The 15,077-nt window shown below is 39.2% G+C and overlaps 2 protein-coding genes and 1 long non-coding RNA gene across 3 annotated transcripts in view; 1 reads left to right on the forward strand and 2 right to left on the reverse strand.

Moving 5' to 3' along the window:
• The window catches only part of abcb6b (ATP-binding cassette, sub-family B (MDR/TAP), member 6b), a 29,821-nt gene extending 27,729 nt beyond the window's left edge, over nucleotides 1–2,092 (forward strand). Inside the window, exon 18 of the mRNA XM_056251665.1 lies at nucleotides 1,721–2,092. Coding sequence (XP_056107640.1) covers nucleotides 1,721–1,829 — 109 coding nt within the window. The 3' untranslated portion in view covers nucleotides 1,830–2,092. The remainder of the gene's footprint in view (nucleotides 1–1,720) is intronic.
• A 186-nt stretch (nucleotides 2,093–2,278) lies between these two features.
• Nucleotides 2,279–2,629, reverse strand: LOC130085740 (uncharacterized). The gene is made up of 2 exons (XR_008807165.1): nucleotides 2,494–2,629; nucleotides 2,279–2,445 (listed from the first exon to the last, which is right to left on the reverse strand). It is a non-coding gene; the product is annotated as an uncharacterized LOC130085740 (long non-coding RNA).
• Nucleotides 2,630–4,085: 1,456 nt separating this feature from the next.
• si:ch211-67e16.11 (uncharacterized) lies at nucleotides 4,086–14,684 on the reverse strand. Its single transcript, XM_056251666.1, has 7 exons — nucleotides 14,020–14,684; nucleotides 10,169–10,390; nucleotides 9,039–9,209; nucleotides 8,750–8,881; nucleotides 8,498–8,667; nucleotides 5,899–6,135; nucleotides 4,086–5,157 (listed from the first exon to the last, which is right to left on the reverse strand). The coding sequence occupies exons 1-7, from the start codon at nucleotides 14,483–14,485 to the stop codon at nucleotides 4,972–4,974; spliced, it is 1,584 nt and encodes a 527-aa protein (XP_056107641.1). The 5' UTR covers nucleotides 14,486–14,684; the 3' UTR covers nucleotides 4,086–4,971.
• Between the last annotated feature and the right edge of the window lie 393 nt (nucleotides 14,685–15,077).

Raw genomic sequence — 15,077 nt, forward strand, 5'->3', positions numbered from 1 at the left:
CACAGCCGTCAGGGATGTAACTCCACACCTCGCACATTCAGCCCTGACTGACACTGCGATGTAAACATGACCCACGCAGGCTTTTAACCCACAGGACCAGCGTATCGGAATACACACGTTCACAGGGACGGAGCGAGGTGGGAATGTCCATTCAGGGAGGTGAAGGGTTAATGCTTTTAGAATAGAGGAATTAATAGATACACCTTGTGCTGCCCCTTAACAGGCTGCTTCCTGAAAAGAGACGTCTGTGGTCTGGGAAATCTCTGGGAAAAGGTTTGACAAGGATGGTGGATGTTGGGTTCACATGGTCATTGAAAAGCTGGAAGTGTCAGGGAATTTTTAGAGGGATTTTTTTTTCAGGCCTGGAAAAGTCATTTACATTTTTTTAATGACTAATTCTAGTTACATTATGCTCCGAAAATAAATATTCAGACATGTATTATATTATATGTTATGTTTTTAAGTGCAATATATTGGTAAAACAAAATTACCAAAAGGTGTGGGGATCCAGGAGAATAAGAATTGGCCATGTTTTACAGGGAATAATCTGCTTTTGCGGCTGTTACAGAATGCTTCCTGGTATCTGTTTAAAACTTCTGGTGTGACCTTCCATTATGATGAGAACATATTCCACACTCTAATTCCCAGAGTTCAGTGCCCCATATTGTGTCTGCTTCACTTTTGATGTCATACTTCCAAGTAATTGATGCCTCAACAAACTTGACCCTGGACCGACCCTCCTAACTCTCTGTTTTAGCAATCAAAGAAAAGAAAGAGAATGGAGATGGTCCTGAGAGTTTCCTTGCCCTTAAGTGATTTCTGGAGCCAGAGGAAAGCTTTCATTTGGCTTCCCCGGCCCCCTGTGAAGTTAAACTGCTCTAAAGTCCTTTTTAGACGAGCCAGTCCACTTTGGCAGCCATCTTTACAATGCCCTGGGCTGCTGTTTTCTGTCTAGTTTACAGTCAAGCAAATCTCCTATTTTAATTGGCAATGTCAGAAATATCAAAAACTGTTGGCAGTTTAACTCCCTTTCTTTTTTTATAAAAACTGAAAGGTGTAGCTTTCAAGGCGTAGGACCAATTGCCATTCTACCGACTAACACTGACCAACACTTTCACGAGTTCACACTTACATACAATTAAAGGGAATAAAGTATAATGCGTATTTGGCGTGCTGTCCGGGGGGAGGGCTCCGAGCTCGGAATTCGGCCCGAACCCAGAGTACTCCCCCCGTATGTAAGTGGTTTAGGACTAGAAGAGTGGAGAAGGGGTGGTGGAGGGACGCTGCTAAACTGTCAGAGAAATGAAGTGAGACTGCTGAGTCTATATGTTCACGTTTTAATCATGATTGCTGAGTGCTCTCCACCCGTGTTAATTATCTGAACGTGCTTCTCCCGAACTTTGTTAATGAAAAATTTTAATCATGATTGCTGAGTGCTCTCCACCCGTGTTAATTATCTGAACGTGCTTCTCCCGAACTTTGTTAATAAAACATCATTTCGAGACATTCCACGACCTGACAAATGCAGATTCTACATGTTCAATTGGCGAAAACCTACATCAACAGACACACTGATCCAGCAAAACCCAATGAAATGTCTGTTGCCGCTAGTCGACGTCTGTCGGTGCAGTGTGTTTTGGACTCTACAGCCACCATATTTAATGTTGCAATTCCTCTTGTGGTCTTTCTGCTAATGTCTCTGACTGCTCTCTGTCTGTAGGCATGAGGAGCTGCTGGCCATGGGGGGACTGTACGCAGCTATGTGGTTAAAACAGCAGCAAACCCCAGAGTCAGAGGTCTCCACAGACGAACAACCGCAGGAGCCATAGCAGAGCAACTGAAGCTGATGGAGCAGCGATGATGAATGATGATGGGTGAAATCAATCAGGAAAAATGGTAAAAGAGCCCACTGAGCTCTAAACTTCATCTCAGACAGAGGGGCACCAGACTGCACAGAAGTAATGAACTACGAAGAGTGTTTCTCAGGGAACAATTACATAGGTCTGCTTAAAGATCAACCAATCATCGAGTACCTCTAGATATGTTAAAGGGATAGTTCACCCAAAAAGAAATGTCTGTCGTCATTTACTCACCCTCATGTCATTCCAATCTGTATGACTTCTGTGGAAAATGAAGACAATATTTTGAAGAATGATGGTAACTAGACCGTTTGGTCCTTATTGACTTTCATTGTATGGAGAGAAAAAAAGACATTTCTCAAAATATCTCCTTTTATTTCCCACAGAAGAAAGTCATAGAGGTAAATGATAATAATATATTTTTTTTTTTTTGGTGTAGTATCCCTTTAATGTTTAGGAAACAGCAGTAGTATAAAAATACTGTCATGTGGTGACTATATTCAGTCATTTCTGTTACATTGTGTTTTTATATCACTTACTTTGTTTACACTCTTATTCATCACAGTAGACTGGAATGGAAGTATCTCTATTTTTATGAATATAGGAATTTCTAAATTTGGGAATTGTAGGTAACATGCTCAGGGTCAAAAACTTTCACCAAAGTGTGGATGCTTTACCAAACCAAATAAACAATGTATTCCTCTTTACACTTGATAAAGTCCAAAGATCTATCATATCTCTGTTGTTCACATTTATAGTTTAAGATTTAATTTTTATATCTTAAATTTTTTATGGAAAATACTCATCTACTGTACATTAAACCAGTATTTCAATATTAATGACATGCTGAACATAAAGGGATAGTTCACCCAAAAATGAAAATTCTGTCATAATTTACTCACCCTCAAGTTGTTCCAAACTTTTATGAGTTTCTTTGATCTGTTGAACACAAAAGAAGATATTTTGAAGAAATCTGGCAATCAGACAGTTGACACGGTAGCCATTGAATTCTATAGTAGGAAAAAATACTATGGAAGTCAATGGCTAGAGTCGACTCTCTGGTTACCCATATTCTTCAAAATATCTTCTTTTGTATTTAACAGATCAAAGAAACTCATAAAGGTTTGGAACAACTTGAGGGTGAGTAAATTACAGAATATTCATTTTTGGGGTATGTTTGACATACAGTGAAACTTTTCGTTTTGGTGTCGTTCCATATTATTTGGAAAAGTAATTTTTTTTTTAAAGTATTGAATTTTATAAAGAATTGAATTCTGAACTATTTTTAAATTGCTTTTCTAAAGGTGAAAGATATTTAAGGGACTAACATGAACCATGGAAATATTCAGGAAATCAAAGAATAGTCTGACTCTGTAGCCTGAAGATACCCTCTAATCGTTTTTGCTGCTGCATTTCATGAAAACAAAAGCTGAATTTTTTTGTGTTTTTTTATTTTATTTTTTATGTGGATTGTGCACAAGTTGGTCAAGTACATCATTTTAAAACAAAAGTTTGTAAATAAATACAACCCTGACTATGTACAAAAGTTAATTTATTTAGAGTATTTACATCTTTTCACTCCAGCTACAGTTTAACACAAACAAGTACATGTATATTCCTTTAAGACAATTGACATTAAAATTCATTCATTAAGTAGAACATGACAGAAATATTTACAGGATAACACATTTCTGAACTATACAAAAACAGATATTTATCTGTAATGATTTAGGCTTAGACGTAGAATTAATGATTGACTACAATGCACTGAGGTTTGATGGGGCTTTGACCCGCTCACATCAATATAATGGGGAAAGCTAGAAGGAAGTAGAGTCCATGTGGAGGTCGGTTGAAAAGTTTGGGGTTAGTACGTGTTTTTTGTTTTTGTTTTGTTTTTTAAAGAAAGTACTAATTTTATTCAGTAAGGATACATATATTGATCAAAAGTTAGAGGCATTTATAATGTGACTTCAAATGAATGCTATTCTATTTAAACTGTTCTCAACATTAATAATAATAAATGTTTCTTGAGCACCAAATCAGCATATTAGAATGATTTCTGAAGGATGAAAATAAATAAAGAGATTTGTTTTTAAATTGTAATATTTAACAATTTAACCATTTATAGGGTATATTTGACCAAATCAATGCAGCCTTGTTGAGCATAAGAGACTTCTTTCAAAAACGACCCCAAACTTTTAAAATGTTGGTGTATGTTTCTGAAGAGAGTAGATGCACTGCGGAAAAATGTCGTCCTACTGTATGTAATTTCTAAAGAATGTGTATGAATTCCCACAGGAGCTGGCGTGGAGCCTGAAATACCTTCTCGTCACTGTCAACATTATCATTGGTTGGCGTTTAAATGTTTGCGGCGATAAGGTAATACTGTGGACAGAGTGGTTAGTTCAGCGTGGAATAAGAGGTCTGACTTAAATACATGCTTGCAGAGCCCAGTGTCTGCTAGGGTCCAGACGTGGTGAGGGAACATTTCTCATTACTAAATCATGCTGGACCGCCCTGTCCCTAATTGAGCTGAAGGAGGGACAAGGAGATTTGTCCTGAAATGTTCAAGTGAGTGCGAGGTGTGTTTCAGAGTGGCCTTGTCACCATTGTTCAGTTCCAGGCGCGCCCTGTGCGATGACCCACGGAAGAGCACTCTGGTAAAGGAGCGCGGATGCCCCTGCGCTGAACCCCCGCGGCAGGCGGAGAGAGGAGAAGTTTGCATGGGACGCTCCCCACGGGACGCCTTCTATGGGAGCGGCAAGCGGCGGAACTGAGGTTCACAGTGAGGACATGTCAGACGCTTTCTCTCTCTCTGTCCTGCATTGCCGTCTCTTCTTAAGCACACATTATGCAGTCTCCGTTCCTCAACAGCTTGTCAGGGTCTATGTGCATCATCGAGGTGAATTAAGTGCGAACACACAGGTAGATCTTGTGTGTGTGTGTGTTTGTGAGAGGAAAGGGCTGGTCATGGATTTGAAGTTTGTGCATTATACAAAATCATACATCTAGGACTACTCGTTGGTACTTGTTTTCCATGGAAGTACTCCACTGGAGTGTCCGAATTATGTATTGGAAACAGTAGAGTTGTCAGGAAGCGTCCTGGAAGCGGTCAGTTGCTGTTGTCGGTCTTGGGCCGTTTTTGGTACCACAGAGCTGTAGGCAGATTCTGGCAGCCCATGTACTCCTTCCTCATCTCGGCCTCGGTGAGGGGTGGGGTGGAGTTACACGGAGCACCGGCCAGAGTCACGTTCACCAGACCCAGAGCAGCATCACGCAGTTGGGACGTCACAGAACTCTAGTGATGGATTAAGCGAAGAGAGAACCAATTTAAAGTCTCCAGCCCTTTCAAGTCATAAGATAGCTTTGTGTGGAAAACAGACAGAAATATGAGTTGTTGTTCCACAGAAGAACCGAAATCTAAAAGTTGCCTCGACTACAAGAATAACACATCGACGCCAAACCATTTGTCTTGTGACCATATTTCAGTTAGAAATGACTTTTTGGATTTGGGTCTGTTCCACAGAACATGTTTGATAAGACTTAGCAGAATAAAGTACATGAGTTGTAGGATGTAGGTCATCATAAACGTAGAACTACTTTGTCATTTTGGAGTTTGACAGTCTCTATCCCCTTTCACTGTTCACAAAGAAAAGAGCAGCTGTAGGAATTTCAGTAATGCGTTACAATAAGTTCCAATCAGTTAATGTTAATTCAACAGTGAGCCATTCATTTAATATTAATCTTTATCGTTAGTTAATAAACATAGATATGTTCATTGTTTGATCATGTTTGCCCTTTCATTAACAGTGCAGTAAATTGTAAAACTACGATTATTAATAAATACTATATCAAGAAGCATAACGGACTGTTTTTGTACAGCTAAAATAACTGGATGCGGATGATCCCGGAAGCAAGACGCATTCAAGTTACAAATGGTCGCACCCGCTTTTACATTAAAAATAAGGTGAATACCTTTTTTGTACAATACAGCCCAGATTCATAAGGTATGGCTGTGTAAAGGCTTCTAAAGTCTCACCTTACTGAGGTGGTCTATGAGGCAGTCAGATGGGTGCAGAGAGGACCAGAACTCAGCTGTTTGCACCCAGGGCAGCCCGTTGAGCAGCACGACATTGACGTGTTTGAGAGATCCCATCAGTCTCTTGCTGAGGGCCCCACTGTAGCTCTGCTCCACAAAGAGCAGCACCCGCCTGGCCTTGCATCCGGCTAGATCTGCCAACAGTTCCCCCACGGAGTAACGCTCCTTCAGATCTGCCTGGAGAAAAAAGCAAACATATATAGATAGTTTATAGGGATAGTTTCCCTTATAATGCAATTTATTAAAGCAGCAATCCATGAAAGTCTGTACATTACATTGATTTTATAATGGGTAAGGGTTGTTCTTAAGCACAACTTTTTCAATAAAATAATTATATTTTTATATTTTCCCCCTTATCTTCAGTTTTCTCTTAATTAGTTTTTCAGTTTTATCACTAAAACGACTGTAAGGAACTTCAAGCTGACATTCATTTGTCCTGACATTCATGCTAATGGCAGTTGTTGAAATGAACAGTTTGTCGAACTCTTTCTACTTTAAGAAGAAATGAGCAGCTTTCCTGTGGGAAGCCGAGCGTCTGGTGGCCCTGATCCTGTGTGGTCCTTGTCTCTCAAGCCCCCCCTTTGTCACTACATCCCTGTCTGGGGATCAGGTTGTTGCCTTTGTCCCTAGAGAGGCTGTCCCTATTGTCATGGAAGGGTGGGCTTTACTGTGCAGTCTGCTCCCTTCTGTTTGCCCTACTCTAAACATATGGCCGGGATTACTGACCACCTTTTTGCAAAGGATTGTGGGATTTTGGTGAAGCAACATGAGAGTACTTTAAAAAAGCAATATAATTAAACGTGCGCACAGTTTCTGGAATGATTGTATTAATGATAGATGAAAGAGGCATGATGTGGATGGCTGATCTATTGTGAGTTGATAAAAGGACCTGTCTGTGTTTAGTAATAAGATTGGGGATTTAAGATTGTGCCATATTTCTCTATGAAATTCGATCTAATCTCTCTCATCTTTCTTGTTAAGTGAGGAGTCTGCTCTGGGATGTCATGTGCATTAAGGGAATAAGGTTTGATAAAGCATCCCCTTCTTGGATGTTTGCTGCACAGGTGGCGTTCTCATTAGCAGCACTAAAAATACTCGTAACACAAGAACCACCAAAGTTCAGAGTGTCTGCATATTCATCCCTTCCGAGAAATGAGACCAAATGAACGGATGAGAGTCAACCAGAAGTCATCTTCCATAGCGTAATACTTTTATCCTTTGGTTAGTGGGCACTTTGAAGTGGTGGGCTTGGGGAAACACGTTGGATTAATTTACGGGAAGATAAGAGATTCCTAAACTCTTCTTATTCATCTGTCCTCTATGTGCTTCCAGGAACCCCACATTTAAAACAAATCTACCTCAGCACCTTCAGAATAACATAGTAGCCCTGACTGTGAAAATACAATCCTGTTTTAAGAAATCCACTGAGCTAAGAATTTCTTTTTGTTTGTTTTAAACAGGGTTTAAACCACTTCAGAGCTCAACGGTGAGGTTCTGAAAGTAAAAAAAAAAAAAAATAGAATTAGAAATAAAATAGAAATCTCCTCCATTAGAAATAGAAATAAATGTTAAAAAAATAATAATTATTGGAACGATAACGAATAGACCATTAAAAACAGACATACTGTGATGTCCGAGATTAAGTGACAATGTATGCTTCTGTAGAAAGCCGTAAATCAGTGTGATTTCAATTTTCTTTTTAAACAGTTGTGTTAAATGGCTTCATTCTGAGTGAAGAACTACACTAATCGTAGTCATAAAGAAAGAAATCCTGTGTTCAGAGAAGCTGCTGTTCCTGCAGACATGGAATTTGTGCCAAAAGTTCTCTTCCTTCCAAGCACTTATCAAATGACACAATCTGATTTGATCTATTCAATCTACAATTTTATTTTTAATTTATTTTATTTTAATTTAATTTAATTTATTCCTGTGATGGCAAAGCTTCAGCATAATTACTCCAGTCTTCAGTGTCACGTGATCTTTCAGAAATCATTCTAATATGCTGAATTGCTGCTCAAGAAACATTTCTTAAGAACAGCATTTATTTGAAATGGAGATATTTTGTAACAATATAAAAGAAAAAACTTCTTTTCACGTCACTTTTGATCAATTTAATGCATCCTTGCCAAATAAACGTATTAATTTCTGTCAAGAAAAACTCAACTGTACTGTATATATCTGTGTATTTGTATAATTCTAAAGTTTTGATAGGTTTTTTTTATTATATCATTGCTTTTGACTTGATTACATCATTCAAAATGCTTCATGGGATGAGTAGTTTGTTGCCTCATACAACTCTTTCTTTCTAGTTTTTATATCACTTTTCTAATTGTCATTTCTAATAAAAAGAGAAAAATACTTTGGGAACCGAGGCCACTCTAAAAATTGGGCAGATATTGTTGTGTTCTGTAGTGATTGTTCATGTTTTTTGTGACACTAGAAGTCCGAACATTAACTTAAGTGTATCCAGTCCCGATGCAATACTAGTTATACTACAATACATGACCATCGGAATGTCTGATCAGACGCACACACTCACAATGCCGTTGTTATTGCGGTCCCAAAGCAGCATGGTGCCGTCGTTGCGTGTGGGGCTGTTCAAGTACAGAACCAGGGAATCCACGCAGTGCTGCTTTCGGCAGATGTAGGAAATGTGATTCCTGATCACCTCTTTCTCTGTGGCTGGATACATCCCCTCTGTCTCTTTAGCTGTGGAAATCAAGGCAATTACTGAACCTGAATGTAAAGCATACCTCAATAAAAACTGAAATGTCTTGAAATGTCCTCTGACCTGCTACCTGTCCGTTCCCAGCAAAGAACGTCTTTATGTGGTCCTTATGGAAGCCGTTGTTCCTCAGCATCTGGTAGAAGAGCTGCAGGTTCTGCGCATGCCGCTGGTATGTTATCTGCTCCTGCCAGCCACCTGCACGTGCACGGGTCAAAGGTTACGTAAAAAAAAGAGCTGCATTCCTGAGACAGCTGATAAGTCCAAGTATTCGTCCATGCAGCATTTCAAACATCAATAAGCGGATCTAGGGTCAGATCATACAAACGAGTTCTTTGAGTCTGTGTTTTTGTACCTGACAAGAGAACTGCATGATCACAGGTCTGGTAGAGGCGGCAGGACAGGTGTGTGGCCAGGCGTTGCTGATGGCACCGCCGGGTGTTTTTATTGAGCTCGCAGCTGGAGATGGGCACGCTGGGGCTGGTCAGTGGCAAAGGCTGTGGGCATCTGGCAAAGTCTGGGTGATCTACAGCAACAACCACATCACTTAGCTTTAGGTTTCAAGTGAGCAGGATCAAAAAGTAGGAGAGAAGAATTTCAGGGTGACTTCATTTTTGTCATTTTCAAACCCAAACATGACATGGTTAACACTAAATATTAGACTGTCGTTTAAGGTGCGGTCACATTTACCATTCAGCAAATGTTTGCGGTTGAAATTGAGTCATTTCTATAGGAATCTGTGCAATTGGGAATTTTGAGTGAGGGTGCAGGATTTCCACATGCAGATTTCTCAGGATTACACAAATTCACCACTTTGTTTTATTGCAACACTATTAACGCCAAAATGAATCTGTGTAATTTGAGCGATCAATAGATGAAACCACAATATAACAAGTAACAGTTGTGATGAAAATGCCTGAACATTGTTAAAACATTTATTCAACTCTCCTATACCACTTTAAAAAAAAAAAAAGTTGCTGCCTTAAATTTTCAAGTACAATCAACTTGGATGTTTAAGTCATTTAAACTTATATTACATGACTTTAAAAATGAATTTAATCTTAAACTTTTTTTAAAAAGCTGAAAATTGCTTAACTTATTTTAATAAAAACATGTTGTCATAACTTATTGGTCATATAATAATAATTTTTTACAGTGTACATTGAACTATATGACAGCAACAGCAAACATTTTTGGTAACACTTTATTTTAAGGTGACGTAGTTACATGTACTTACTAAAGTAATAACAGTAAATTATGAATAATTACAAAGTAATTAACCCTAAACCAAACCCTAACCGTAACTCTATAGTAAGTACATGTAGTTAATTAATATTTCTCAGTACTTATTTGAGTAAGTATGTAACTACGTCACCTTGAAATTAAAAGCAACCAAGTGCTTCCATTGCTCGCTCCTTTTTAGAGTCTGTCATTGACCTTCCAGAGATAATTAAACCTGTTCGACTTCACAATTTGCTGACTCACCTACACAGCGCAGGCGTTGTGTTCGGTTGCTGTCTTTCACTCCCACAACCAGAGGGAGAAAGTGAATCTCACAGAGTCCGCTGCTGTGCTCCACACGGCTGGGTCTGGCCACCGTACTCCTGCGGGCCCTCGCTCGGCTCGCCATGCGATCGCTACGACTCCTCCTCCGCTTCAGCTGGTTCTGGCAGCGTGTTTTCACAGCCATCGTCAAGCATTCCTCCCCTGTATATATATATATATATATATATATATATATTGAATAAAACAGTTAATGTACAAATACAATCAGCGGCTCCGGAGACCCCCAGGGGCCGCAAGGGATGTCTGTGGAAAAGCCTAGAGAAATTCTATTTAAAAAATCAATTAAAAAAGTCATTTTAGATTTTTAATATTGATTTTCAGTGTATAAATTGGGTGTTTATAAAAGATATATGCCTTTTAAATTTTAGGACAGAGGTCCCTCACACTAGGATGATCATATTTGGGGGTCCGTAGCATCTAAAACTAAAAAAAAAAAAAAAACCTGGCCCTAGATAGTTATAGTTGTTTATTGAAACATTCATCCAAGCAACAATCCCTGATAATGAGGGATGTTTTCGTTTTATTGCCTGGTGATCATTCAAGAACAGGCCGGTGTCAATATGTGCGTGATGTTTGTGTGAAAACCCCATGACCTGGATAAATGGGAATATTCAGCGTCATTTGTCCAGGGTTTATTGCTCCGCCGCTGTCATGTGATCGTCCACCTGTCTTTAATAAGAAAGAGCTGCCTGCAATGCTAATTTCTACCCTGAGAAAGTGACAAAGAGAAACTGTCCTTTCAGAAAAAGCAGTAATAATGACTTTTAAACAGGCATAGCATCAGTCTGGGCAGAGCAGCTTGCATTCCTTCAGTAATCTGCCATAACTCCAAAATATCTCCAAACACATGCCGCACTTTGGCTATTGACGCCAAGCAATTTTTATCAGTTTCACGCTGAGGAAGCCTGAATTAGACAGCGGTGCAGGAGGTGTAATCACAAGCCATTATAAATCCATTTCACTTAACAACTAAAATTGCCTCTCATAATGAAAGGTTTCCTTGGCTGGCCAGTGATTTGGGAATGTGGGGTAAGAGAGCATCGGTAGCTCTAATGAGTCTCTCTCTGTGGTCAGTTGCATCCGGAGGCCCATTACAAAAACACAGAGAGACTTGGGATGATTTTAAATGTGGCCAGAACTAAACCCAGCTTTTCATTTCAGTCTCTGATTATCACCACATCTTCAGATGAGATGGTCAAGCTTGGACACAGCGAGACTTAAAAACGATTCCAGACTTGAAATGAGTCACACAAGCCTTGAGATCAGAGCATTTTTTGTTTATCATTTCTAATGTGTCTGCTCATTATAGCCCTTCCTGAGCTTCATTTTGTCTTCAGTTACCAAATATATTTCTCGAAACTATTTCATTTGAGGAAGGCTTGAGGACAACATGTGTGCTTAGTCTTCATGAATTGTCTTTAAATGGGAGTTTATTTAAATATATTTACATAATTGCCACGGCTGTGTCCAATGCTTAAGGCAGACTCATCGGAGACGTTCCACAAAACGGTTAAGCAGCGCAACTGTTTTCAACATTGATAATAATAAGAAATGCATCTTGAGCACCAAATCAGCATGTTAGAATGATTTCTGAAGGATCATGTTCACAATATTACTGTTTTGCTGTATTTTAGATTAAACAAATGCAGACCTGGTAAGCAAAAGAGACTTTTCTCAAACATTTAAAAATCTTAAAGACCCCAAACTTTTGTACAGTAGGATGAATGATAATTTGATGAAAATATCATTTGTAAATAAATGTACTTTTTTCAACACTGATTTGCAATTTTTATTTTTCCACAATTGGCCTAACCAAACACAGAGGACTATGGGATATCATAGCCAGTGAGGGACACATCTATGTTGCCTTCAAACATTCACCAGATGATGACATCTAAGAAGCCAGGGTAATGGAAATGGATATCTCTTGATTCCTACCCTCCAGCATAGTGTTTCAGCTTCAGATGCAGCCCATATGAAATCATATTGAAATGAAATAACTTTGTTCTGGATTTTATTAGCACATCAGCTGCCAATGTGAGACTTTAAGACAATCTGATACTTACTTGAATACTTTAAAACAGTCAGTTGATGTCAGTTGAACAGCGATGCCATAGAAGAACCAAATTTAGTTCCCCAAATAACCTTTCAGTGAACAGTTCTTAAAATAGCCATTTGTTTCCTAAATGTGAAGAAAATTTGAATAATCTAAAGAACCTTTTCCCACTATAAAGACCCTTTTAGTGTAAAGGAAAGGTTCAATGGATGTTAAATGTTCTTCATGGAACCATTGATGTCCATAAATAACCTTTATTTAAGAGTATAGCAAACAAGATGTATTAGAATAAGCTTTTATCACAACAACTTTTCTTGTCTCTTTCAGCAGTGATGGCGCAAATGTTCAAGTTTAGCGATGGGTTGACTTGTGCCCCTCACTATAGAGAACCGGGGGCACAGCTGGGCTCTGAACCCAGTGTTAAGAACTGAACTCTCAGTCAGGAATGAATTATTGACCACTCTTATTGTGAATGCATGACTCTCGGCTCAGTCGTGCGTCTGCCCTCCACTTTCCCTCCAGGGGGTCCGTGGCCCGACTTCCTAAGAGCGGGTCCTCGTGCAGACCTCTCTGACTAATTCACACAGCTTCATGTCACCTTTGTTTATGCCCTGAAGTGTTGCAAAAACATCTAAACTGGCTTTTTATAATTCACTATTGAAATCACTGAGGAAGACTTTTACCCAACTACCAGTCTGATCTAGACCCTTGCGTGTCTGCACGCTTCTGTGATGCTTCACTGTTGTTCACTTCTGCGGGATGTTTTTCCTGTTCCTCAGTGCCCATCCCAAGAGTTTTATTTCAATGGATAAAATGTAAATAAATATTATGCATTATAGTATTTGTTACAGTGTAATTTATGCTACTTATGTGTAATTATTTTGTGCCGTTTTAGCTGCTGTAAATACACATTATTATGGTATTATAGTAATTGATTATAATGACATATAATGTCATTATAATTAGTAAGGTGTCCTGATAGAAGCTAATGCGCACTAAAACAGAAATAATCTTTTGGAACTCTCAAAATAGGAACACATTAAATCACACTGGTAACATAAAACATACTTTCGGTTTGAAGGGTCTAAACTTGTTGTCGACATTATCCATGTTTGTACATGGCTGGGAAAAGTCACATGACCAGAACTGTTTAATTCCAATTTGCCCCTTTAAAATATGATATGTGATATATATCTGTATCAGAGTTCAGTAAAAACATATTTGGGTCTATTATGAATGTGTTATGTCTCATAAATCATCATAATACACGTGAGCATGTCAGTGGTCACACTGATGGCCAGTCCATTCACATTACTTCAATTGTTCAATTCGATTTCAAAGTAGGCTATTGTTACATTTAAACTAAACAAACTTAAAAGAACTATGGATTTATTCCTCGATAATCTCTTTTCACTGACAATATCAGAGTCAAAATAAGTTGGGTCTTACTGAGTAGGCTATCTGAACATTTTTTCGCTCTCTTGTAACCGTTTTGAATCTTCTTTCATTGGGCTGAGAGTTCTTTCATCTGAGAGTTAAATATGTGCTCATGGGAAAATAGGGCATAAATTGGTTCGTTTATTGGGTTCAGTATTAAGAACTATAAAGCAAAACTTGTAGCATGGTAATTTTTGTAAATTCATTCACTAAAGCAAAATGTCTGCACTTATCATTTTAAATCTCAGGTTTGACAGATCAGATTCGGTTCACTCACCCAGATAAATGCCGTCCATATGAGCACATTTCTTCTTGGTTATGTTGAAGTCCACATAGAACAGAACGACCGGGTGTCCGAAACTCTCTCCGGGACTGGGGTCCAGAAGCAGCACGGCGTCATGCGCGCTCGCGCCTGGGTACAACTCTTCATTCGTCCTGCTCACATCATCCGCGCTCGCGTCCGCCGAGAAGCCGATGTGCTTGGACTGCAGCGCACCGCTCGAGTAGGAATCCGGCAGGATCGCGAGCACTTTCCCCGAGCCGGACTCGGACACATACACGACCACCCCGCTCAGGTGCAGGTGGGACATCTTCTTGCACTCGCTCTCCGGTAAGGAGACCTTCCGGCACAGGTTGAGCTTTAGGTACTGAAGGCCAGTTCTGACCCAGCGGTCCAGACGAGATCCGCAGCACTCGCCAATGAGTAAAGCGCAGATAAGAAGAGAAACGCATTGGAGCTTCATGCTTTGGCTGTGTAAAGATCTCTCTTGATGACCTCGGTTGTGTGTTTTAGGCAAAGTTACTTTTAAAAGAGCTTTGGAGGTGTTTGTTGGACACTCCGGAGTCTTGTGAAGTTTGGAGAGATGCAGATGTCTTCATTAAAGGTGCTCAGAGCAGCATCCAGATGGAAAGTAATGTGCTGGAACTCCATCCCACAGGCTCTGACATGCTGTTAAACGGAGGAGGGAGGGAGAGAGAGAGAGAGAAAGAGAGAGAGGGAGGATGGAGATGACTGTCAGGTAATTCCCATTATCAAGAAGACATTTTAAACATTATCATACAAGTTTTAAGTTAATTTGATATTGCAAGCCCTGTGCACAAGATTATGAAACTTAAAGGTGCTTCTTAGAAAATGTAATATTAAATTTAGCAATTTCAAAAATATCCACTTTTCAGTTATAGGCTATCAGTTGCAAATTATTTAAGATTATTTATATGGCTATATAGCCTAATATAAAGTAGTTTAAAAAACTTACTAAAAGGATGATGACAATAAGACAACTTTTTTTAGGGGACACTTTACTCAATAGGAGGGTATATGATGGTAACAGTGTT

The sequence above is a fragment of the Rhinichthys klamathensis genome, unplaced genomic scaffold (genome assembly GCF_029890125.1).
Source record: "Rhinichthys klamathensis goyatoka isolate OS25496 unplaced genomic scaffold, OSU_Roscu_1.1 h1tg000088l_1, whole genome shotgun sequence".
In the NCBI taxonomy this organism is placed as follows: domain Eukaryota; kingdom Metazoa; phylum Chordata; class Actinopteri; order Cypriniformes; family Leuciscidae; genus Rhinichthys; species Rhinichthys klamathensis.

Coding starts and splice junctions, on each gene's coding strand:
- si:ch211-67e16.11 (XM_056251666.1), bottom strand. CDS start 14,485: ATGAAGCTCCAATGCGTTTCTCTTCTTATCTGCGCTTTACTCATTGGC. Junction 9,210..10,168: donor ACAACGCCTGCGCTGTGTAG/GTGAGTCAGCAA, acceptor TTGTTGCTGTAG/ATCACCCAGACTTTGCCAGA. Junction 6,136..8,497: donor ACCGCAATAACAACGGCATT/GTGAGTGTGTGC, acceptor TTTTTTCTCCAG/GCAGATCTGAAGGAGCGTTA.